General features: G+C 37.4%; 1 protein-coding gene across 12 annotated transcripts in view; it reads right to left on the bottom strand.

Annotated features, from left to right (window-relative positions):
* robo2 (roundabout, axon guidance receptor, homolog 2 (Drosophila)) overlaps positions 1-25663 on the bottom strand; it is a 381767-nt gene that overhangs the window by 72375 nt on the left and 283729 nt on the right. For 8 of the 12 annotated variants that reach the window (XM_038291987.1, XM_038291983.1, XM_038291985.1 and 5 more), the window contains exons 3-7: positions 16580-16737; positions 15671-15791; positions 15083-15221; positions 3782-3918; positions 2656-2667 (exon numbers count right to left, since the gene is read on the bottom strand). In XM_038291987.1, the coding sequence (XP_038147915.1) occupies positions 2656-2667; positions 3782-3918; positions 15083-15221; positions 15671-15791; positions 16580-16737 (567 nt within the window). The remainder of the gene's footprint in view (positions 1-2655; positions 2668-3781; positions 3919-15082; positions 15222-15670; positions 15792-16579; positions 16738-25663) is intronic. The other 4 variants (XM_038291984.1, XM_038291990.1, XM_038291993.1 and 1 more) reach the window with 1 other exon arrangement.

Genomic DNA, 25663 nt, shown 5'->3' with positions numbered 1-25663 from the left:
TGAACAGCTACTGCTGTTTTGGCAACCAGAGTCCTGCCACTAAGGAAGTATTTTCTTCTTTTTTTACACCAGTTAAGCCTCCCTCAAAACACCCCCATCTGCCATTGTCTCCCTCTCAATGTTTTCATGCTGCACCTTTTTTGTTTTCATGTTTCCTTCTTCCCCTAAAGGCAAACGTTCTCTTAAGGTACCTTCTCTAACTATCTTAAACATCAGTGCCTTTACACTTTATATGCTCTTAATCCTTTTCAAAGATAAAATAAAATGAGCTTCTTAACTCTAAATCGCAGGCATCAATAAAATCTTTTGTCCAACACAGAGAGATGGCATCAAGACTTTCAACTAAAACAGTTCCTAGAACATATGAGATGCATTGTCTAGCATTTCTAGTCCCAGTTTTGAACAAGATAAAACAACCTTTGTTAAGGCAGTTAATTTTTATATTCTTTGCTGTAAAAAAAGAGTTGCTGCATCTTACATAAATTCCATTGAGGAACAATTTATATATTTATACATTTTGCTAGCAGTAGGTTAATAGAAGAACAGTATCATAAATAAAATTAACTAGTATGATTATGGTATTTTTTTTTTGTTTTTTGTCCAGGTTAGCCTCTCTTTGACCAGGTTAGGTCAAAAGAGAGCACTTGGCACATACTGATGCTCCCTACGGGGTGCCCTTCTCAAAAACGATGCCATGTAACTGGAGAGGGTCATATCTTTTGCTAAATGGCACATGTGACCAAAAGCACTGCTTTAGAGCAGCCAAACTCTCCTTAGACAGAGCAAACTAAGGTGAGCAGTGTTGTTAGGCAACAAACAAGTAACACCATACATTGACAATCCACTGGTCCAAACAAGTCCTGTACTAGATTCCACATCATGAAGGGAGACTGTTTTATTAGAAAGATTTGCAATTTTTCCACTATGTCAGGCCCAGCACCGGTAAGTGAAAATGGGGACGAGAACGTAGGACGGTATTACGTAAACATATCACCAGAATAATTGACAATTAGAAGGACCGCTTATTTTGATGCTCCACCTGGAGAAAGGACATCCTCCACAACATCTTTAGGTGACAGTACAATGTTGTTGCTCTCAGAGGTGGTAAACCTAAAAGTTACAGTTTTAGCATCCCCAGTGGCTGAAAGTTACACAGTGTTGCACAGAACAACCTTAAACTAAATGATCATTGTTCTTGGTCTTTATTAGTTTAGAATGACTGTAAAATAATATTAACAAAAACATGCTCTAGTGTTTTTCTCTCAATTACTCTTCTTAACAATTGAATGTTATAATTCACCTCTGCATTTAACCCATCCCCTTGGGGAGCAGTGGGCTGCCACTGGGCAGTGCCCTGGGAGCAATGTGGGGTTAAGGGTCTTTGCTCAGAGACCCAGAGTGGCAGTGTGTAGTAGGGCTTGAACTCAGAACCTCCGACACCCAAAGGCAATGCACTAACCATTAGGCCACCACTCCACCAGAGTTATGCTTAACTCTTTGTGGATCAATTCTCATTTCTGTTGGCTCAACCTGCTCATTATCATAATATAATAACCATATGGAGCCTGGAATTGCTGGGATTGTTGCTAAACAGAACTGGTTTCTTTCTGCCATCAGCAGAGGCATGCACTCAGTGACAACTCAACATTAAGTCTTGGCTAGGTTTCTTTGCATAGATTCTTCTTACCAACTGTTATTTAATTTTCAAATTAATATGACTGCGTTGCATTCTCGTCTGCATTGTAGGGAACTAAATCTAAATGCATGACAGGGTAATATTGTAATGAAATTAATTAATAATAATTAAATTCATATTGAACTGGAATGGATTATTAATATTTGCACAATATATTGCTTGGTTTATAAAGTACTTTTATATAACATTTGTAAAAGTTTTGTTCTGAAGAGTCATTATGCTTAAACTGGCTAAATAACTGAAGAAAAATATACAGCTTGTAAAAAAAATAAAAATAAAAATTTTGAGAAAAGCATTTAATGCACACCCTTTCAGGTGTATTTATATTTAATTTTTATAATATTATGCCACTTTGGGGTTCTGTAAGGCTCTTACCTACTAAATGCAGCAATATATGGAAAAAAACAATCAAAACAACAAACATTTTTCCTTTTTTTTGTACCAATTTTGGATTCCGTTGTATATTTGAAAGGTTATAACGTCTCTCTCTGCCACTGAAAAAAGAAAAAAAAAACATAACAAGATAACAAGATAAAATATCTACACCTAAAAAAATTGAGTTTGAGTAGATAATTCCTTCCTGTAATGGTGAATTTTTTTTTTCTTTTTATTATGGCACTAGTGGCTTGTTTTTTTGATAGTAGGATAACAGAAAGGGGGTATGAGAGAAGGGGAGAGACATGCAGCAAAGGACCACAGACCGGATTCGAACCCAGGTAAGCCGCATGGAGGACTAAGGCCTCAGTACATGGTCGTTGGCGCTAACCACTTTTCGCTAACCAGCTTTTCTATGTTTAAGAGTTCCATATAGGTGCATAGAGAGGGCACAAATGAAATGGTTGTGTTAGTCAAATAAAGAAACCTCAGTCAAAAGATAACTGATTTTCAAGGCTGCAACTTCTATGCGGTAAGTGAAAAGGCATGCAAAATGAGATCAAACTAGATTGATGAGTACTTACCAACAGGGCGAGCTGAAAACACAACAAGGGTGTAGTGGATACACAAAAGAAACAAAGTAAGATACAGATGCAAACAGATAAAACAACAAAAAGGAACAAAGCAAACATATGAAGTAAGCCAAAAATAACTTAAAAAATCTGAACAAATGGCATGTTGAGTTAGCTCAAACTTTTGGAGGATAGCAAAGGCATGACAGAGAAGATCCAGTAGGAGCTGTCTATTGCATAAGCTGTAAAAACATAATTCTACAGCAAAAATCTGCTGAAAAGATCCATTTGAGAATCCCAATATAATATAAGTAATTTTTTTCTACTCTTTAGGGAAAAAACTGGACCTTCTTTGTCCCTATAAATGAATTATTCTTCTCGGTTGGGGGATGATGGTAATAGCAATGCAAACATGTATTTTTGAAATAGCTTTTGATGGATAAAGCAGAAAATAATGCATGAAAATATACTAATGATGCAACAAGCATTTAGAACCCAGTTGCTGGCTTTAGACAGAATGAAACCCTGAAAGTCAAGGTTTTTTTTTTTTACTTTGCATAGATTAATGACATACAAGCCCAATAAACATGAGAGAGGTTTAGTGTTGCAATATGCTACTTTATGTTACTTTCACAAATCTGTTTCCAGTCAACTCCTGTTCCTTCAGTGAGGCCATATCCTCCACAGAGAATGTAAATAGTTTGATGTAATTGAGAAAAGATTGGTGCAAATAAGAAAATTATAAGTAGAATGTTTTTATTAACCTTGCAAACCCCAGGTGTGAAAGAGATGGTGTGCACCAGTAATCTGTGAAATGGCCTTGCTGACTGGGTGGTTACAGTATGGACGTCAGCGGGGGGCAATAGTCCACTAGAATGGGGGTGGGGTTGACGAAGTGTGTCGCTAAGGCACTTGGAAATGTAAATAATTAAACAGATTCATAGACTGTAAACATCTATGTTGGCTATGGAAGGCTTCAAGCTGTATCATGATTTGCATAAAGAAATCCCTGCAGAGAAAACTGCCAATTTAGACGTGATATTGGTGGAACAGCATGAAACCCAGTGGTCCGTAGAGTCTATATGTGCAGCGGTTTGCTCCGTTTGTTGTAAGGAAAAAAGAACAAAAATAATTTTACCTCGGACTGTGAGGGTGGCTGAAGCCTCCAGTTTGCCCACACGGTTTTCTGCCACACAGGTGAACGTTCCCTCATCACTAATGGAAGCTTTCTTCACTCTCAGCATATAGTCGTCCTTATCGTACCTGGTTTCATACCTGAAACAACAGTATAACAACACAGCAAAAGTGGACAATTAGAGGACAGAAATATTGTCATTAAGCGCACAGTGTTTTGACTGCCGACATTTCATGGTAGAGTTTTATATAAATCTATATTGCAGGAAAAGGGCTTCAAAAACAGTAAAGAACAGCAAAAGGCAGTTTTTTTGAAGCATAACCACTGATTTCTCACAAGAAAGTATTAAGTTAATATCTCTCTTTTTGATAATAATGTAATTAGTCTTATGGTTATTTAGTTGCATATCTGTTGCATTGTGTGTCAACAGCATGTGCATTGAAGTGATTATAAATTATTACTAATGACACAACGCAGCAGGTTTACCTAAATATTTGCAGTTAGCTTTCTTCATTATGTAAAGTGAAATAATTCAGGGCCTTCTAGAAAAAAAGCAATTTTTTTTACTGGCTAGCTGGATAAAACCAGCTGTATAATTGGGTTGCAATACAGTAGATTTTAACTATTTAAATCTGAAATCCGGTTTTATGTAAATCTATATAAATTGGACCCATTGAATTGGACATGTACCAATGGAGAGTAATTCAGTATTTCATTTGGTTACAATGAATGCTCCAACTCTTTGTGTCTAAACCATACTGGCATGCCAATAGGTTTCTTCTTTATAATTTTACCAAGACACAAGTACTGGTTTCTTTATAGAAGGTAAAATAATTAACCCGTTTCCAATTTTTTGCTGCTCATTGCTGATCAGCAGTCCACCAGTTGGAAAGCTTATAGCAACATGCCCGTAACTCATTTTAATATATAGTAGTTATGTAAACATATTTCTTTTTCTTCATCAAGCCAAATCAAAAAAACGACTAAGTTCAATCAATTTATTTATATGACTCTAATTTATAATACAGTACATCTTAAGGCCCACTGCTTAAGGGGAGCAGTTGGCTGCCATTGTGCGGCGCCCACGGAGCTATCCTTTTCATGGTAATCAATGTCAGATAATAGTAGAAAGAGTTTTTTTTCTTTTTCGTTCTTAGTAAAATGGCCTTAATAGTTCACACAAACTAGTTTCAAATTAGTTAGAACATAGAAATCTCATAATGGTGGCAATAAAGAGGGTGCCAATATCTGCAGTTGTCAATATATTACCAGATGTTTCAGAGCTATTGCAGGCTGTCCAAATGACATACTAGTATACCAAATTAATGAAAAGCAAAAAATAGCCAACCTTAGACAAAATTATTATTTGTGTAAATATTGTTGTTTTGAACTATCACCATGCAGCCTTAAAAATGAAAACAACAAAAGCTATTTAATTCACAGTGTAATTATTATCAGAAAACTATCAATTTGCAGTCAAAAAACCAAAATTAAGAGACAGGAATCCACCGGACCAATGGCTGCCTGAGTTAATCCTTCAGAAACTGAGAAGAAAACCAGAAGGATGCTGTTGAACAAACTACACCAGGATTTACCTGAATGAAAACATAAATGACCCCATGCAATATTAAAGGACTTCGTATGGCTCCAAGTTTAGTGCTAACTAATTAAAAAACTTTTTTGAATTAGAACTTTTTTATTTGAAATGTCATACCAGATTTTTTTAATTGAACCATTAATTGACATATTTTCCAGTAAAAAGGCTTTATTTTTGCTTTATATACTGTAACACAATACAATACAACATTACAAATGATAGTTTGCAGCAATGCTTCTAATGTGACTGTGGGGGAGCAGTTTAACATGGTCCATTTCCCTTTCAGTGAGAAAGACCCTTCTGCTCAATGATCAGGTGTACTGATGGCAGTTTGCCACTGGCAGGCGAGAAACTAATTTATCCCCTCTATCCATGTCTTTTTCTTCACCTGCTGTTATGACATTTCCTGAGAAGCATTCAAAGGCAGTTTTATTGAACCTCATTCCTCAGCTATGACTGTGGGTTCTACCTTTCCACACTGGCACTTAAAGAACCATAATGATTATTTGACTGAGTCATGACTGAATTCTTTGTTGAGCAGAAAGCGGGGATGTACTGTTAAGGTAAATTCTTCTAGTGTGGATAAACCATTTATTGTGATTAAAAAAAGATGACTGACATACAAAGGGATGAGATGGCACTTTGACAGCAGGCTTGTCTGAGAAAAGGAAAAACAAACAACCTAACAGACAAGGTATCAAATCATATCCTGTCTTCCGGATACAATAGATACCTTGTGCTACTGGAAGAAATAAGGAAGAGCCAAAGAAAGACATGAACAAGTTAGGGCAAAACAGTAAATCCTTAAAGATTGCTCATAGTGGTAACTAGACATGGGTCAGTTCCCAGCATTCATACTGTAAATACTGATGCTTTCAAAAGTTAAAGTGTCAGAAAAACTGAAATATTCTGCAAAAACCATAATTCTGGTTTAAAGTCTTGTAAATAAAATATCAGAGAAAGTGCTGGAATGAGTTTGACAGAGTAATACAATGGTGTTGTGTACTACTTATCGGCTTGTCGGCTTGCTGAAAGTGACAAAGCCAATTCCGTTCTGTATCTGACTGTATGATTGGGTAGAATTTTCGTTTTAAAGTGCCTTGAAATTACGTGTTGTGAATTGGTGCCAGATGAGTACATTGAATTTAATATTCTTGTTAGTGTTTTTTTTTTTTTTTTTTGCAGAGAGCTGCAGTTACCACATGAGGGCTATGATTTGTCTATAAATATGTAGGCATGTAGCCTACATAAGTATCAAAGTAGCATGCAAGTGACCAGCAGGGCACAGTTTTTCACTTTAGAGTGTTATGTAAGAACAAATAGGCAAACCCTAATAAGCATTATATATTATTGTATATGCATCGTGATTCCTATGTTTAGTGTTTATGTTTCTTTCTGGTTCAAACCAAAAAATAAAGTAAAGCTAACATTTCTTTAACAGTTGATTTAGGCCCTACCATAAAAAAAAAGTTTAACTGAGCTGCTCTTTACAGATTCAGCTGCTCTGAACTGTGTTTGTATAGTTTACAAAAAACATCTAAGACCAAAACATTGTTGCAAGAGTGGAATTTGTCATTACAGCAAAATAAAATCAAAATACATGTATGTGTAAATTTAATGGATATCGTGGCCACAGCCTGATTGCCGTGGCCAAAATATTTTATCTTTTTTAAGGTGGTTCTGAGTGGCAACATTTACTAAAAGACAATAACTGTATCTCTATTATTGTGCATATAGACAGCGTTTTTCAAATTTTGTTTTTAACAGATATATTCTTTATATTGCCTCACTTTTGCCCATTTCCAGACAACCATTGACTAACACAAAAAGGTGTTTTTACTCTCTGAAGTGCAGCCCAAAGATTTTTTGTTTATCTTTTGGACCATTCTCTTTACACCATTCTCTGATAACCTGTTTGCAGAATGTACAAACAAACTAACCAATTTCTGATTTATTAAATTAATTTTCTTCTTCAATTTGATGTGAACTTGTAATACTCATGCTCACCATGTCTGAAAGTTTTTTTTATGTCAACAAGGAACTGAACTGTTGAACATGGTAAGCATACAGCTGGTAAAATACAGTTAGACATGCTTCTCCTTTTACTGTAACTTTCATTATAGCCACAAAACCCATCATCACTCAAAAAACAGCTTCCATTCAGGTTCCCACAGTCCTGAATGAACCCTTGTTGTTTTGAAGAAGCCAGGTATGCACATATCAAACAAGAATCATATTGTTATTGGTCTGGTCTCAAGCAACCTCTCAAAACAACCTCCGGCTGGTTCATGATTTATTAAAGGGACATGAGTGCAATCAATCTGTAATCAACTTCCCACATGGAATCAGCTTAGACGACAAGATGAGTGGAAATACTCTCAGGGATAAGAGGCAGTTGTGGCCACACAAGTAAGTGCACACAGAGCGGGAACAGTAGCTCTTTATTGTGAGGGCTCTGTTCTCTATTAGAGGAGGAATGTAATTGCACATGTATAAGGCCTGTGGACAGGATTGGAGTGCCAAGTTTGTTCCACTGGACTCCCCCTGCATTTTAACCAGGGAAGGCATACTGTACACACGTCGGAAAAGAAAGCGTATGATTCAACGCATACACATTTGAAATGCAGGGTCTTTCCCTATTGTGGACTGACTAGGATTGATGGGAATGTAAGTAAATGCCCAAACAAAGCAGCAGTTTTCTTGGTTGTCAGCTTGATGTGTTTTCAGCATGAGAAATCTGCATTGAGATGAACATTTAATGGGCACGCTTTAAAAGCAATCCATCTCAAAGATCCTCCAGATCAATTTCAAAGAATTTGACTTTAAAGTGACTGTCAGGAACACAGCCACCCTTGTTCGACATTCACTCTTGTGCCAATTCAGCCACATTAAAAGATTTTATCACTCACTGTATAAACAACTGAATGAATGTGCCTACAAAGGGATTTTATTACAGAATCTTATCTGCAGTTCCTCTTTAAGTACACATTCATAGACAGGAAGGATAGCAGGGAAAAAGGGAGTGTTTCTATTTTCAGCATGAGTCAGAATCAAGCTAGAGTAAGAGTCTTATTCCAGCAAAGAACTTTGGCCTCGCTGCTCACACAAAGTCCTGTTACCGCTTCATTTCATTCTGCCAGCTTGATCCAGTTCCGCGCCACCTGACTGCTGATTTCCCTCAAGCTGATCAAAGGAGCAGAAGTCTACCTGTTCAGTACTTGTTGCCCGTAACAAAGAATCAATTACCTGCTATCACTTCTCATCTGGCTTCAATATAGCCTTTAGCCAGACCTGCCCTACCTCTGGTCTTGGCACATCTCATGACCAAAACCCCCACTGGGATTCATCAATGCTCTGACATTCATAACAGAATCCTTTTTTTTATTATTTCCAACTCCAACCTTTACTGATTTTTTACCTTAAACAGTATATTCCAAAAGAGTTATTTGTACCAATGCAGACACAAAGATTTCTGTAAAAATTGAAAATATATAGCTATAGAATAGAGATTAGTGGTGGGGTTTTTTTTAATGTTTTTTTTTAAGTATTTGTGTTTGAGTGGTGCACAAATCAAAGTATACAAAAACAAAAAGAAAACAAACTAAAAACAAATATGGTATAACACTGAGTAATTGGTGCATGCTTAGTAGAGCCAAAAAGTTAACCTATAAGGTATAACAAGAAAGGTGATGATTAAATCTGCTTAAAAATGCACTGAGAAATGTATTACTGGGAGAAAATAACCAGTTTTCAACTTGATTGACTAGCTGTAGACCTGCAGTTTGGACCCTAAAAAAAATCCAACTTAACGCACCATAAAAAGCACTAGTTTGATGCTGTTATACATTAAAGATGGCAAAAATTGAGGTACTCTGAGAGGAAGAGGAGGCAGAGATGTAAGCAGATATATTTAAACAAAAAGTTATTTATGCCATGTTTACAATTTATTTAGACTGAGATAGAGGAACACAAAGTCAATCTGTATTGTACTGTTTAGCTTTTAAGCTGCATCTGTAATGAAATGTTATAAAAATGTGCTCAGGTTTGTGACAACTCAGATTAAAGGTAAATTAAATCTCCCCATTAATGCTAATGAGGGCATATACATCTATTTTAAATGAAACTTCCACAAAAAATATTTAACGTATATGTGAAAGTAATGGAGACAAGAAATTCCTTCTGTTACCTTTTCCTTCTGCAAAGTTGCAGAAGCAGAAGAAAAATGGAAATCACAGAAATTCGATGGTCAGCATAACACAGGAACTTCTGTCACTTTAGCTTTATAAGAGTACTCAAACAAAATGACCCATCCATACACCCCTATCACACAGCTCTCTCGCTGATATACCATCACACACATTCACACACCCCTGAGGAAATGAGTAAAAAAGATAAGGCTTTTCTGTTGAACGTTGCAGGAACTGTGCTCTGGAGGTCAACTGGGACAGAGGGGCTTGAATACATATGAACTGCGAGACATTAGAGGCTCTGATAAGGCCCAGGCAGAGGGCAAAAGGGTCCAAATCAAAGGAGACGACCAATGGAGGGACAGACATGGGAAAATAAGCTTCTGGGCAAATAAAGCTGGTAATGCACACTGCTTAGGTCTCAAGGGGTTCGCAGAGTGAGCCGGAATTTCTTTTGTCACAAGATGTCTCTTTTCTACTTTTTCTCTCCTGGTTCTGTGATGTTGCAACAACTATATTTCTTCTTTCATTTCAAAATAACACTATGCATCTGTTAGTAAACAATATTGCTAATTTAGACATACTTCTAAATAAATAACAAATAAGAACAATGAATATTTTTGTTAAAACCATGTGATTTGAATGATAAATGTGCTGGTCAGTGACTTTATACCTGCCTGAAGCAAAAAAAAAAAAGTTTAAGCCCCATTTACCTAATGTTTTCTTCATATTGATGGAAAGATAAACTTTACAAAGATTGCTTCAGTGAGAACTCCCTGTAAAACAGGACATTACTTTCCTGCCAGAAGTTGATATCTCTCTAGGGGGCTATTTAAAATATGTAATAATGAACTGTCGGGTTACTAAAGTTTGATTTCCCTTTACTATCATCTGTCACTCTGGACTCATCAATGTTTAACATTTAAAAACATGGCGCACCATATGATGAAACACACCACATGATCCTTTCAATGCCCAACGTACACTAACAAGTGAGAAGAATAAATGAATAAAATGCTTGTAATTTTTCAAGTCATTGGTTGACAGTTTTGTGTTTATCATATTCACTCTCCTATAAAGGAATTTTACATGCATTTTTCTGTTGGCGTCATAGAACAACATAAGAAAAATTATCAGAATTGTTAACGTACCTATTTAAATTTTACTTTTTTTTGCTTTTTCGTTTTGGTTTTACATTTAGAGCTAGTAGTTGCATTGTATTTCTTAAATGCTGCTGATCAGCTTGTTTATTGTGTCTCTGGTGATGTCATGGACCCAAAAACACAGAACAAGATTACCTGCTTTTTCTTGTTTTCCTTCATCTAAAAAAAATGTTTATATAAAATCCTAGTCTAAAAATCTATACTTCAATACCCAGCTAATAATGCATAAGTACAGGCCATTTATCATTTACACACAAATGTCCCACAGCAAAATAATCTGATCTATTCTTTAATACTGTTACTTTAATAATGTTAGTGATTCATCTCTGAGATTCCTCATTGTCATAAACCCTGCTCTTGTTTTTCTGTTACAATGCTCTACAAAACAGCTTGATATATATATACTATGGAAGATACTGTTTTTCAATTTTAATTTACTTCACAAATACCTTCATAAAACTCATATGCAAAAATTAACTAGTCACCCTGTTCTGTAATGCAAAGCTTTGGTTGGTTTCATCTCAATCTACTCCCCTGTCCCACAGAGATAGAAGGCGCTGCCACCTTGGCGCTTTTGATCAGCACTGTATGTTCCAGTGTGTGCATGTGTTTGCCTCTGAAGCAGCTGGAGCCACTGAGCATATTAACAACCTGTTTACTCAGCTGAGCCACCCCCCTCAAACCTCTCCCGGGCTGCATGAAAGCAGCACATACAGAAAACCCACTAAGAGACTGGAGGCATGTAAAGGAACCAGCAAAGACAAGTTGAAACAATCCAATGATAAAGAGAAGCGGTCCTGCTAAGTCTCAGCTTCTTTCTACAGCTTATCATAATAATAAGGACAGTGTAACCTTTTGGGATGAAAAAACAAACAGAGACCACTCCCCACTGTGTAGAAACTATTTGATCTACTATGGGCTTTTATTCCTTTTTACACAAAGTCAGATACCAGAAAGGCAGTGTTGCTGTTCCTGGTTCTCCTTTTTCAGTGCATTTGAAAGCAATCAAACTGGAAACTTTCCCTGAGCGGGGAAACCCATCAGGCCTTGATGTTTTCCACATGATGATAAGGGGTAGAGAAAGCAGGAAGAAAATGTCAGAATTGAAATATTTTTAACTAAATGCACATTTTCGCTGGCAATACTAAATACAGCTCAGTCAAAAGTATTTGTAGATTGCAATTAGTGGCAATGTAATATTTATCTCTTTTTAATTTTTGCTCTATAGTTCGCCTGTTTATCACTCCAAAGTATGGCCACACTTCAAAGGGATGTTACAGTCAGGGAGGATGTAGGCACACATGACACATATCCAACTCCACAATAAATCTGTTAATTAGTGTACAAAATGAACTTGATTCCAGAGCCAACTCCCTATCAAAGACTAGAGTGAAACACTTTTATGTGTTTGCCTTGGCACAGGGCTCACATCCCACTGCCCAGTGAACCAAATCCTTATCAGACGCAAACAAGCCGCCTACGCTCAGTTCTGCAACTAGCCTTGGGAGATGTCAGGTCCGCTGAGTGTATGTTTTATGAGGTGATCCAAGCAAAAGGCGACCGGCCTGCTGGCTGAGGACAGGACACTGGTCTCTTTGAAGTCCGCTCCTTATGCTGACACCAATAGTGACCATGACTAAAATGAGTCAAAGCGAGGAGAGGTTGATTCACAGACACGTACACACAGCATCTGGCAACAGCTGTATCACTGTATGCTTGGTAAACTACACACTGTCCTTACTCTCTCTTCTGTTCTTGCAGTTGTGACTGAATGGATCTTTATACACTGACTGAGTGCATGAGGTCAAATGTTTATAGAAAGAATGGTTATCTTCCACAGTTTTACCGCCTGTATGCCAAGTCTTCCTTTGAACAGCTGCAGCTGTACACAGACACTGGAGGCTCCTGTCATCCCTTTGTAGCTCTTATTATTCTGACTGTGTTTTTGTATGGTGTAATAAAAAAGACATAAATTTGACATTTAACTTACATCTGTTTTCTCTGAGTACCAAAAATATATCCATGACGGACCTTTTAGAGCTTCTTCATATCCCACATACTGTCTCCTGGACCTTTAAAATGTAAATGTTTTATGACCCAAAATAAGATTGAATGTCTGTTGATATGTGTTAAAAGTTATAATACATGGATAATCATGTTTTTTTTTTTTATCTAAGAAATGTGTGAACTTTCAAAATAATTCAGGATTAGTTCACATTCAATTAGTATGTATGTGTTAAACTCTGCAGTGTATTTGTCAATTATTATATAGAATGAATCAATGTGTGAAAACCTTAAATTGAAAACAGCTCCAGGTATTCATCAATGAAGACAGACTGTGTCTATATATATATATATATATATATATATATATATATACAAACATTTTGTCACCTGAAGACTCCTCCATGAAGTTGAAGGCGCTAAGCACAATAGTACTTATACTGTACTCATACTCCACTGCAGTAGAGTGAGGAGAGTGGAAAGTGTAAATCCTACCCCTTCAAGTGATAGATTGGGTTTTATGAGTAAGATAATTTCTAGACCACTTTTGGTCCTGTTTTCCTGATCTGTTGTGGCAGTTCTGCTGTCATTAGCTGACAGATCAAATGTGATTCTTATTTTTAATATTATTCTTCTTCGCTGATTTTGCCATAACCTTTACCCTCAGGCTAATGTTAGAAGTAATACCTCAGAAATGTAGGTGTATTTTATTAACTACTAAGAGACCAATGAAATTTTGATAAGAGCACCCCCCTTAGCTGCTCTTTATTTAATCAGTTTACATTTGCTTTCTGCATTATTGGTAAGTAAGATTTATAATTTTTTTTTTGTGGTTGTGTTTCAATTTAATGGTCATCTTTATTATGACTGTTAATTAACTATATGACCATATGTTTTTATTACATAAGAGTCATGGAAATGCAATCCAAAGCCTGTACATGTGGTCTTTAATTTGTAAATTCGACCAAATCCCCTTTCCTCTTAATTAGGTAGATTTGAATACATACTGTAGGGGCCAAAATAGAACAGACAGCTATTTTAGTGAAACAGCCAACACTTCCGAAAGGCAGTGCTATAGGTTACTGTCTCACAGTGTGATCCTGGAAAGCCATAAGAACGCGCCAAAGGCAGTGTTCTGCGGCACGTATGGCCTCAGTAGAACTGTTGCCCGATGAACGGTTTGTACTGATACTGAAATCTCGATTGCAATGTTCATTGTTGTTGACAATAAAGTTGATTGATTGATTGAAATGCACTGTGCTAGTTTATGTGGAACCATTCTTGATAACAATTGCTGCGATCAGTCCTATAAAGCCGCACAGCTCCATTTCCAGTTTAGGTGAAAACAAGTGGTAAGAGAAACAGGCAACACTGCACTGTGCTAAAATCAAACAGTGTCCCTCTATTTTTTGGCATGTGAAAACAGACCACCTTGGACCATCAGAGAACCAGCAATACTGTATGTCTAATCTGATGTTGCCTTACAACACTTTCTAGCTTAGTTACAGTAGCTCATCTGTTTAAGTGGAGTTTAGACTGTTGAAGAGTGGCATTCTGTGTCACATTACCCGTTCAGTTACAGATCAAACCCTCCTAAATTACATCGGCAGGTTGTTGTGAAGGGCAGTCCGCATAGGGCATCTATAAAACCAAGTGCTTTACTGTATATTGCCATGAAAAATTGTTTAATATATATCTAATTAAAGTCATTAAACGTTGTTAAAAGTCACTTAGTGCTTTAAATCATATTCTGAATCTTAAAGGAATAGTACACCCAAAACATGATTCATAATTTACTCGAAACAAAGTCATTTAGAATGTTTTTAGAGCATAAACAGTAGTGTATAGGATTTCCAAAAAGCGTGTTCACGAGTCTACGGAAACCGAGGCAGACCAAACCAGACGAAAGTGCGCATTCAGCTCGGCAAAGAACTCATGCTCTTCCTCAACACTGAAGTCCTCAGACATTTTTCTTTCGTTGTTTCTTTCTTTGCACAGGTAAACAGCACATTTCTTCTTCTACGCTTGTATTATCGGCAGAGCAGACGCTGAATGCGCACTTTTGTCTGGTTTGGTCTGCCGCGGTCTGGTTTTGGTCTGCCCTTTGACACCATTTTATCTTGTATTATAAAAATGTATTGTTATTCAGCATAGTTTAAAAAAAGAGGGAACATAGACCCCAAACTTGTGCTACTTTAATTTTCCCCTAAATGCATGATTTGAAATAAGTTCAGCTTACGCAGAGCTAACTGACTGTGGTACTGTTACTGCAATACTAAATTTAGTCTGTCACATCAGTTCTGAAATCAGAGATTTTTTTCTTTTAATATTTTCTTCAAAGCAGATAAAGTACCTCCCACGAGGAACATCAATGTCATCTTTCCTCCAGCGAACAGTTGGTGGGGGGTCTCCTTGTGCTTGGCATCGAAACTCAACCAGCTCCTCTTCTAAGACCACCTGGTTGATTGGCTTCCGAAGGAAGGTTGGTCGCTCTGCAAGATGGGCAGAGAGACACATTGGCATCTTCTTTTATCTACTCTATTTCTCTAACAGGATCATCTTTCATAAACAATTTCATATTTTTTCCAACATGTCTGTTTTACAACAATCAACATTCTGCAAAAAACATTTTGGAATAGTACCCTGAACCCAATGGTGAAAAAAGCAAACTTCCAACTAGCCTGATTGATCCATTTCACTTTAGCTTTATACAATATCATAAGAACATAATAGGAACTTCAAACATCTAAAATCAATAAATGTGCTTAAAACAGTGAAACCTAGCATGACAAGTCTGCTAGAAAGGGTTTCAAATATAATTCTGTGGGCACTTGGCCAAAGGTATAATTTTCATGAAATATGCAATAACTCTGATAGATGTCATGCCTCCATGGCAAAAATCAGGTAGAAATTAAAAGGAGAATATGGAAATGTTGCCTACCAAACACTGTTACTTGAGCCGTCTCACTCTCCCGCTCTCCAACCATGTTTTTGCCCACACACACATACATGCCAGCATCACTCTTTTTTGTGTTTGAGATCATGAGCTTCCCTCCTCGGATCTAAAGGAGGAAAAAAAATATGATTAAACATAGTAGTCTTTTGTGAATCACTATTTTGGATGTTTGTAACAGAGCAAAGTCTTTCTATGTAAATTTATTTGGGGACACAAGTATTGCAATACTCTGCAAGCCCCAGGGGTATATTTCAACCTTTAAAAAGTACTGTTCAATGACAGGCCTTATTTCCCCAATCAATCTTTTCATCCTCTCTAACTGGCTACCCTTAGACAAGAAAAGCATCCCCATAGCATGGTGCTGCCATAACCATGTTTCAACATGGTGTTACATGTAGATGCAAGACTTCTTATGGTTTTCTCCCAACAGTAAGTGTTTTGTTTTTTCACCACTGTTTTATATATTTTTTTATATTATACTCCAGTGGTGTCCTTTTATTTTTCCAGATGATAGATCAAACAGTGGAATTTCCATAAATTGAGATACTGATTTATAATATAACTCATCTTTAAGTTTCTTTTCAACTGCTTCCACAAGATGTGTGGTTTTAGTATGTTGCTAAGGTTACGGTGCAGTATATTCACTAAATGCCTCCACAAAAGTCTGAGACCTTCATGGAACTGTTGGAATTATTTTGGAAATAAAAACCACACTGAAGGAGTCTTAGTATTTAATAATTGCGACTGTTGAATGAAATCTTAAGCATTAGAACATAAAAGCCTCTTCTTACACAACTGTTCATTGGACACAATTAAATTTATCTAAAATATACTGAGGTTTATGGTATAACAGTTGCTGGAACAGCTGGATAAATGATTTATAACAATACTTACGCTTATCCTGTCGTCCTTGTCATCGATTTGCACTTTGTCTTTCCTCCAGAAGATGGTGGGTTCAGGATGACCTCTGGGAGGGACACATTCAAGTATTGCTGGCTCTCCAACTGCCACCACCACATCAGATGGATTCTGTCTGAAGTCATCTCGCAACACTGTGTGAGAAGAAGCACCCAGTAAGAGAAAAGTAGTGCAGAAATGCATGCAGTACCTTGCATTTCAATTTTGCACATTTCATCAGATTATAACCATGACCTTTCAGATGTACTGGTCTATGAAAGATAAACCGATTGCACTGGGTTTCATTTTTAATAACAAAGTAATTTGTACTTTAATACTTCAACTGACAAATTAGTTGAAAACGAGTCTTTATATCTTTACAAATATGCAATATTCTGTGATCATAATAACAAAGAAAATAGAATGAGGTCTATTGTCGTCACTTATGCAAGGCATAACCAGATAGATATATAGATAGATAGATAGATAGATAGATAGATAGATAGATAGATAGATAGATAGATAGATAGATATACATCAGTGCAAGAGTAAAAAAATCATTTCAAAATGCATTATCTTGCATTCATTAATGTGAGTTTTCACTTTGAAAGTAGCAGGATCTATCTAAGCTATTAAAATGGAATATGCAGCTTCATCCAATTGGGCAAAGCAAAGTGAAAGCTAATTGGAGCTAATGGAGGTCCCAGTGGAAGAAGAGAACAAACACACGCAGAATGCCCTGAAGGCTGGTGTCATTCACTTGTGAAGGCTAACAGGGCTTCTTTACTTTGGTAGTGATGTACACATACACTTTTACACACATCCAAATATGCGCTAACACACAAAAACCAGTGGGTGGTCTGATGAACAACTGTGGCCTTGTATCTAATCACCCCCCAGGTAGACCTTTAGAGAGATAACCTCTCGCCCCACAGAGTGTTCAGAGAAACACACAACAGCAGCTCATTATCAGACAACAAGCACTGCTGTCACAGAGACACACCAAGGAGAAAACAAATGCAAATGTTAAAGGACAAACAGGCACAAAACCACTAAGAGATGTAACCATGAGTCCAGAACAGGAGGCAACCTTTATAATGAGAAAATCTAAAACACACCTGAAATGGTTTAAAGAAATGAACCGAGGCTTGATCCTTTTCACCTGCTGCGTGGACTGAAACAGATGTTTTGCTCTATAATAAATATAATCCTTGAAGTATCACATTAGGAATTTCAGTGTCAGCCTTTGTTCTATCAGCGCAACTGAGAAGGGCATGCAATTTTTTTGATGGAATAAAGGGCCGCGGCTTGTCGGGTGGATATTTGAGGGTGCTTAAGGAAGGCTAAATTAAGGGCAGCACCACAGGTCCTTATGCAAATTCCATGTGGCGCAGAGACTGTGGTAGGGACTAGTGGGATTATAAGAGGGGATAACTGGTCCCTGTGCTCCTGGCATCTCTCATCTCTTCGTACGCTCTCCTTACTCCCCCTACAGAAAACACTGCCACCATTGTCTCCTTATTTATTTATTTGGACCAAGGGGCGGTGGATGGAGAAAGGGAAGATGCTTTCAACCCAATTATCCTGGGGATGCACAGGAGATCGGAGAATAGGACTTTTGTGTGACATGAATTCAGATGAAACCTTTACACAGGGGTAATGGAAGAGAATACAGAGGAGGCGGTGATGGAGATTTTCACTTGACTTATGCAGGGTTGCCCTCTAATCGAAAGAGCTAAAGTAATTAGCCAACTCCTGCATGCTGGACCCCTAGCCAGGCTGGGCGTAACAGCGTACATCTTTGAGCTTTCCATATTTGCATTACAAATAGGCATCCCGCAGTTTAAAAATCATAGCTTAATGTGGTGTATACACAGGGCGTTGCTTTCAGTAGCATGTTGGCATTAATTGCTTTATTCTATTCACTGTTGATAGCACCCGTGGGATTTTATTCGAATCAATTTCCTCTGAAACAGAACAGTGACAAAAGAAACATGCATTAGGTGCATCATTATAGCACTTTTGCCTCGATGTCTAATCAAATCTAATGTGGCACAGTGTGTCACAGTAAATGCACCTCTTACCCTGCAATCTACAAAAACACGATGATGGAAAAAAGGCAAACAAAAAAATAGTCATAAAATGTCCTCAGTTTGTACCGTTTGTATATGATATATTGTTGTTTCTCAAGTCTACGAACTTCTGACCAGCACAGGGTAGCCATGATTTTGCCTGCAGATAAGCACCTGTCCCTCATAAACCTTATTGAGAATCCATAAGTGAATGCATTTGCTCAATATCAACAAAATCAAAAATACATTGAACATCTACATTTTTAGCTAAAGGTCCTTCAGCAGTTACAAAACGCTTACAAACGTTTTAATGCGATCCAAAAACGCTGGGCTTAAGTTTATAAGTGCACTGTTTTAATCAGAAACAAATGAATTCTTTTAAATTCATTAGCTCATTTCTTCATGTAAACCCAAATTACCATAACGGTTGAGGATGGAGACAATCTAGAGGCCCATCATTTGCCTAATTTATCCATTTCAAAGCAGTTTAATGTGTGGTTGGGATCTTTGCAGTACTAAAACACACAGCTACATGTACTCTATGTCCTTGTTTTAACCATCAACTAACAGCTGCTACATTGTTCTTAGGTTTGAGAACCTTATTTTGACCCCAACAAACATTATTCTAGCCACACAGCATGTCTTTGTCTCCTCTGATAATAAAACTGTCATCAGCGAGACATTTGTTGCAAAACTCAGCTAAGCTTAAATGTGTGTATTTTGGAGCAAAGGCTTCTTTTTGATCCTCACTCACTCAGTTTATGTGAAACTGGCCTTAGGACAGTAATGCTGCTCTCCCAGTATCTTATAGTTCATAGAGACTTAAGGCTTGGAGGCTCCTGAATTGTTCTTAAAATGTATTTATTTCTAACTAGCTTTTACTTGCTGTATTTTTACTTCATTCGATTGGTAGGGTCTTGTTTTTTTAACCAATCAGTTTAACTATGCTTAATATAACCAGACAAATAAGAGTGACCAATTATTTAGTCAGAATAGCTTTTTTAATGACTAAAGCTTGCGCTTTAAGACACAACTTCCTGCAAACCATTTAATCAAATGTAAGTAGCAGTGAAGTTTTACACATTATGCATGTAAATGTTTGAGCCAGTAAATCAAAAACCTGACCAACAATCTCTTTGTTTTTCTAATCTTTTATACTGAATCTGGTTTGGTGCTTCCAACACCTTCCACCTGAAGAAAACAGTCAGTTTAACATTCATCTTTGTTATGAGTGTATATAATTATATTCATCAATGAAGTGTAGATTTCCATCTTTATCTTAAAAAAAAAGTACAAGGCCATCATTATCTGACGGAAAGAACAAATGCTCAAAACTCATTAACATCTGCTGTACTTCATAACAGAATCAGCAGGTATCTCTGAAGCACCATGACTGCCTTTGGGCACGTCCCTGTGTAGCTCTATGTCAGGAATCATTAGGCAAGCAAATGCTTTTATTAGCATCATAAGACAAGCATTTTATTTATTTATTCTTCTCACTTTTTAGTATTGGCATACATTGGATATGATGTATCATTAAGTGGGTGTGAGGATAAGCTGTCAAAAGCTGAACTGTCTCCCAACTCAGAGGGCCTGTAGGCATTCATACCCAAATCATCCGACAGACGTGGAGTAATTGACTTTTTATCCTCCTGAAACATTCAGCTTTTCTTCCTCTGAAAACATCCTACCTCCTACAGAGCTCCAGAAGGCCACAAACTCTGCCATCTTGCTTATTAATATTAATGTTGCAGTTTTTTGTTTGTTTTTTTTAGATTCAAACCCCCACGTTGGTGAGTCTTACATCTGTCGATCCAGCTATGGGCTACAAATGAACCTCTGTCTGTAAAAAAAAATATATTAATATGCACTTGCTTCTTGAATTTATTAATTTCTTTCAAAAGTATCAAGGGACTTCACTCATGAATGGAGAAGCATCCAGAGGGGAGGATAGCACTGCAAAATTCAAGGTCTTTTCAGTTGGCTCTGTTTCAGCACTTTATGACTCTATGCCAAAAAATGAATTACAAAAGAAACATGCATACCATTACTTTTCAGTTCAGACTGTGCAACACAGAGAAGCTCTCTACCACCAGCCAGCAAAAAAGTAAGCATTGTAAACTATTTTAAGATATGACTGGACAACCAGAAATTGTATGCATTGCATTTTATATATCACAAAGTTTTGCAATGCTTACAAGAATAAGTAACAGATGTAACTTAAGAAAAACTAGCTGGATCCAGTTATGCTTCTTTTCATTTTTTTAGCACTGCAAACAACATGCATCATTGTGGAGAGATGGGCCACAGGAACAGAATGAGGAATAACATTTTGGTACAGTTTGCCACCCTTTCCTCCGACACAAGATATTAGTCTCCAGAGGGTGATACTGCTTGTCGGAAAGATTAGTTGAGAAACTTGAAGCAGCCAGTCTGCATAAGAAGATAAGTGCTGACAAACATATTCACCTACAGGAAAGCATTGGTTTTTTGAAAGCTGTTCAACCTTTGCTGAAGTCTTTTTTGGACTTTTTCTATATTTGATTGACTTTTCTAAGAGACATATAAAAAATAACAAAAAAAAGCACATATAATCAGAATCCAGAACAGTTGCATGGGTATCCTACTGAATTGCTTTACAGAGTTCCTTGAAAAAGCATTCCCAACCCTTGATGTGTCCTGGTATTGTCTTATATAGGGAAGTGCATGGTTGTGAAGGACAAGGTAAAAAGGGACTTAAATACTTAAAATACTCAAATGCAAAACCATCATTAATATGGGCATTTTTTTCACCAGCTCTGCACATCAATCTGCAAAAATCTTTTGATAGTGCTTGTTTCCAAAATAGCTTAAACTCAGTGTTATTATATAAGAGCATCTATGGACACTCCTTTTTAAGTCCTGCTAAAATTTCTAAACTATTCATCTTCATTATCTACATTTGAATTTACAGTTGTCCTATACTTTGTGTTGTTGAATTATAAAAAAATCAGATAAAACAAATAAAAAATTGTATTTGTGTAAAAAATTGTGTAAAGGAATATGAATACAAGGGCCTTTGAGTGTCTCCATGTTTATTAACACTCATTGCTTTTAAAGTGACCCTCCAAGGTCAACAACAAAAAACACGGGATATATTATAACAACTTGAGCCCCAGGGCCAAATCCCAGCACCCAAATGCGTCACCTTCTCTGCACTCTTTGATTAGAAAATAAGCCAAGCACCCACAAAAGAAAGGAGCTATAGAACGGTTGCTTCAAGCTATAATATCTTTTTATACAAGTATTGTTTTCGCTTCATCCAGCAGAGTGCTATTATGATCCCTCTGTTGCCAATTTCACCCTGGGAGGAGAGACACGATATGTATGTACCAAATCTACTCTATGTGATGGTTTGTATTAGTCTTCACGCTGAAGGCATGAGAAGGATAACACCACATACTGTACAACGCACTGATGGCCGATAGGCCGCATTTGTCTGGATGTAAGTCCTTCCTGCTTCCTGTGACGGCCCATTTGCCCTCCCACCAGCCAGAGCTAACCTTTGTACCTCATCCAGATGCAAAAATTACCCCTCAGCTGGTAAGCAGGCAACACCTTCACACATATCTCCTATATTCCCCCAATGGGGGTTGCAGGTCAGAGCAGAGAAACAGTTGCAAAAATATGTCTGTTTGGCAGTGCCCTAGGCTGCACTTCCACCGAGGGTTGATAGGAGGCTTCCATCCCCTCATCATTAGCACGGCTCATAACAATCTCTCTATGTCTGACTTCTCCTCACCAGTGATGGAGGTCATTCCCTGGCTTTCCTTTTTCTCCATTTTCTCTTAATCTTTTTCCATGCATTGCATCACCCCAACCTAGGGTGGCCATTTCTATAGCACCAAAAAGGAGGACATTGTGCGGCATATCAATAAATTACTAAGGTGTACATAAGAATCGGGTAAAGTCACATTTATAGCACAATTCTTAGTAGTTTAAAGAGGATGCTTGTGTAGCTGAATAGAACAAAATATTAAAGAAATGTAAAAAAGAATTGGTTCCCAGCATTTGTATTTATTTAATACATTGTGGTGTTTAAAAAGTGACCATTTTTTAACACAATTAATTTGCGCAGAACTGCTGCAATTGATCATAAAGCAGTTGTTTGGAAAAGAAGCTCAAGAAAGAGCTAGAGAATAGGACGATGCAAACTGCAAAAAGTGGCTGGAAAAGAGGAATTCATGACATGGCTGCAGCCTGTCGAGAGTAAAGATGATTTCACCATGTTCTCTATCTATCCATATCTATCTATATATCTATCTATCCATATCTATCTATATATATATCTATCCATATCTATCTATCTATCTATATATATATATATATATATATATATATATATATATATATATATATATATATATAAACTTGAGTCATGGAACTGTGCTTACAGCTCCTTATTTCATGTAAACTAATAACTTGTGTACATGATACTTGTTGATGGCATTAAAATTTTTTCTAATAGCATTAAAAGAGCATTAAATTAGAGTTCCTCATTCCTGTATAAAACCTGTGAACGCTTAATTTAATCTGACATATTAAAAAAATCCCCATCATCATCCAGCAGATGTTCAGTTTCTGCCCAAATATTTTCTTTCTGTTGTGGATTTTTGTAACAGGGATAACTAGGATCATACATAGTTTGTATGAACTCTGTTTATTCTCTGCTTCCAAACTCATCATCTCTTCATCCATTCCTGCAATAAGAATTTTCTTTTAAAGTTGTGAGATTCACTCTAGAATCTCACAACTTCTTCCTGGTCTGCTGAAGCACCAATAGTCTGCATCCAATTATTTAATTAATTGCTCTTAGTTTTTGGGAATATATACCAACTATGCTCTAATTTCTAGATAGCGATCTGTTTTTACTATAATTTAATTTGACAAACCGGGTCTTCTCTACATTCTTTTTTCTGTTTGGTGCGATTGCAATAGCGGGTCTTGATCTGGACGGACCGGAGGGGAGCAAAAAATAGCTCAGCTCCGTATTTTGACGGTGAAGGACGGAGAAGACGTACGTGGGCGGTGACGAGCGGAGGATGTGGAAAAGCTCTCATTGATTTACATGACAGACAAGTACTCCGTACGTGAGCGGGGCGGAGCGCTGACGGAGTATGTGGAATCTGGGGGTAAAGGAGGACAAATACACGTCCGGCTGGGTGCAGCGCCGGACGCCGGACAGTGCAATGAAAATCCGGACTGTCCGCCCTAAAGCCGGACATCTGGCCACCCTACCCCAACCCCTCCCCTTCTCCTCTTCCACTTACTTGTCAGGGATATCTCTCTACAACAACTATAGATGAAGCTATGCACATGCACACACAGTTATTCTCAACAGACCATAGGCAGCTCCGATATGATCTCCAGCTCTATTCTCCGTATCTGCAAATCCTACGCTAAGGGGCTGTAAATAACCCTGTCACTTTCACAGATAAGATAGAGGCAAAAACGAAAAATTGTGAAAGTAAAGAGAATCATAAGACTGGCATTGATTTTATAGTGGGTGTTTGGGGAAAGAAGGGAGGAGGGGAAAGGGGAAGGCAGCACATCATGCTGTAAGAAATGTGCATCTTTGATAGTACCTTCAGGGGAAAAGAAAAATTTGTGGTGATGCAAATTTGCAGGAACAATATACCATATAGTTTCCTGTATTTATGTACTTATACTCCTTCAAATGTGTGCTGCGTCACAATGCATGATCGAGCTACTGATTTTTACCCAACTTTACCTGTATTGTTTCCTAAGTCATTGTCAAACTTGCACATTGCTTTGCAAATATGATCCCATCTGATTAACCTGGAGCCGTTAAAAGATGTTAAGAATTAACTTTATTTTTCTTTACATGTGTAAAGCAGAGACATACACCTAAAGACATGCAACTCTCAAAGAAAATTTTTGAGTGAACGCTAGCTTTAAAAATGCATCTGTAAGGCACTGTTTTGCACACTAAAGAAGAAGCTAGTTTGTTGGCTGATCAAGGTCAAACTACAGAGGTCCTGAGGGACACAGAGGTGCTAAAGTGATTGGGCTGAGTGTAAACAAGTGGAACACATTCCATCACACTCATAGCTCATACCATGCCTCCATCTCTGATAGAGTGGATTTGGCTAAACAAACATCTTTATTTAAAGAGCACTCTCTTTCCAAACCTATATATTAAGAACCACCCTCAATTTGGCCTAACAAGCACCAGAGCAGCACAGTAATGACAGAAAGACCACAGTGGGCCACTCTGCTGGCCGGGAAAAATGTGCCTTGTTGCTCCTGTGAAACAATACAATTAACTCTTAATGAACCTCTTTCCTTTACACCCTTTAACACTTCCAACACACAAGCTGCAAAACTGAAGCACACACCCATATGAAATTCAATTTATCCTAATCCATGTTTTATGGTAATGTATAGCTCATTAAAATGTTATTTAAAAACTCATTAAAATTCACTTGAAGAAGTAATGGCTTCATTACGGTAATACGGTGAAAAGCTAAGAAAAAGACAACTAAGGACAATGAGAAGAAAGAGCACAGAACGACAGCTTCTAATCACTTAATTGTGTCTAAAATGGAATACATTTGCATATTAAATAATGGCCTACTGTATCCTACTTTGTATCTTTTTCCACTCTCCAGCTTCTGTAATTAACAACTGCTACAATTAAAGATGTATTTCTGCTCCAGAATGATTTTGCAGACCATTCTAATTTTCCTTCTGCTGTCTTGTTTATAGGTTTGGGACAGACTTGGCAGTGTGCTAAAACTGGAGCTGGATGATACTGATGAACGATGTGCCCGTGGGCCTCTGTGTCTTCTCCGATAAGGCATGATGCTGTGCCCATGGTTGCACTGAGTCCAAGCGGACACTTTACAGCCGGAAGAGAGAGTAAGACATAAAGGAGGGAACCAAATGGAAGGGGTGGGGTAAAGGTGACTGAAGATGAGAGAGGGATTGATTTCCTGCCAATTCCAGC

This window comes from Cyprinodon tularosa, unplaced genomic scaffold (assembly GCF_016077235.1).
Source record: "Cyprinodon tularosa strain WSP-4 unplaced genomic scaffold, ASM1607723v1 ctg305, whole genome shotgun sequence".
Taxonomy (NCBI): domain Eukaryota; kingdom Metazoa; phylum Chordata; class Actinopteri; order Cyprinodontiformes; family Cyprinodontidae; genus Cyprinodon; species Cyprinodon tularosa.
This window is presented reverse-complemented; position numbering and strand designations above follow the sequence as displayed.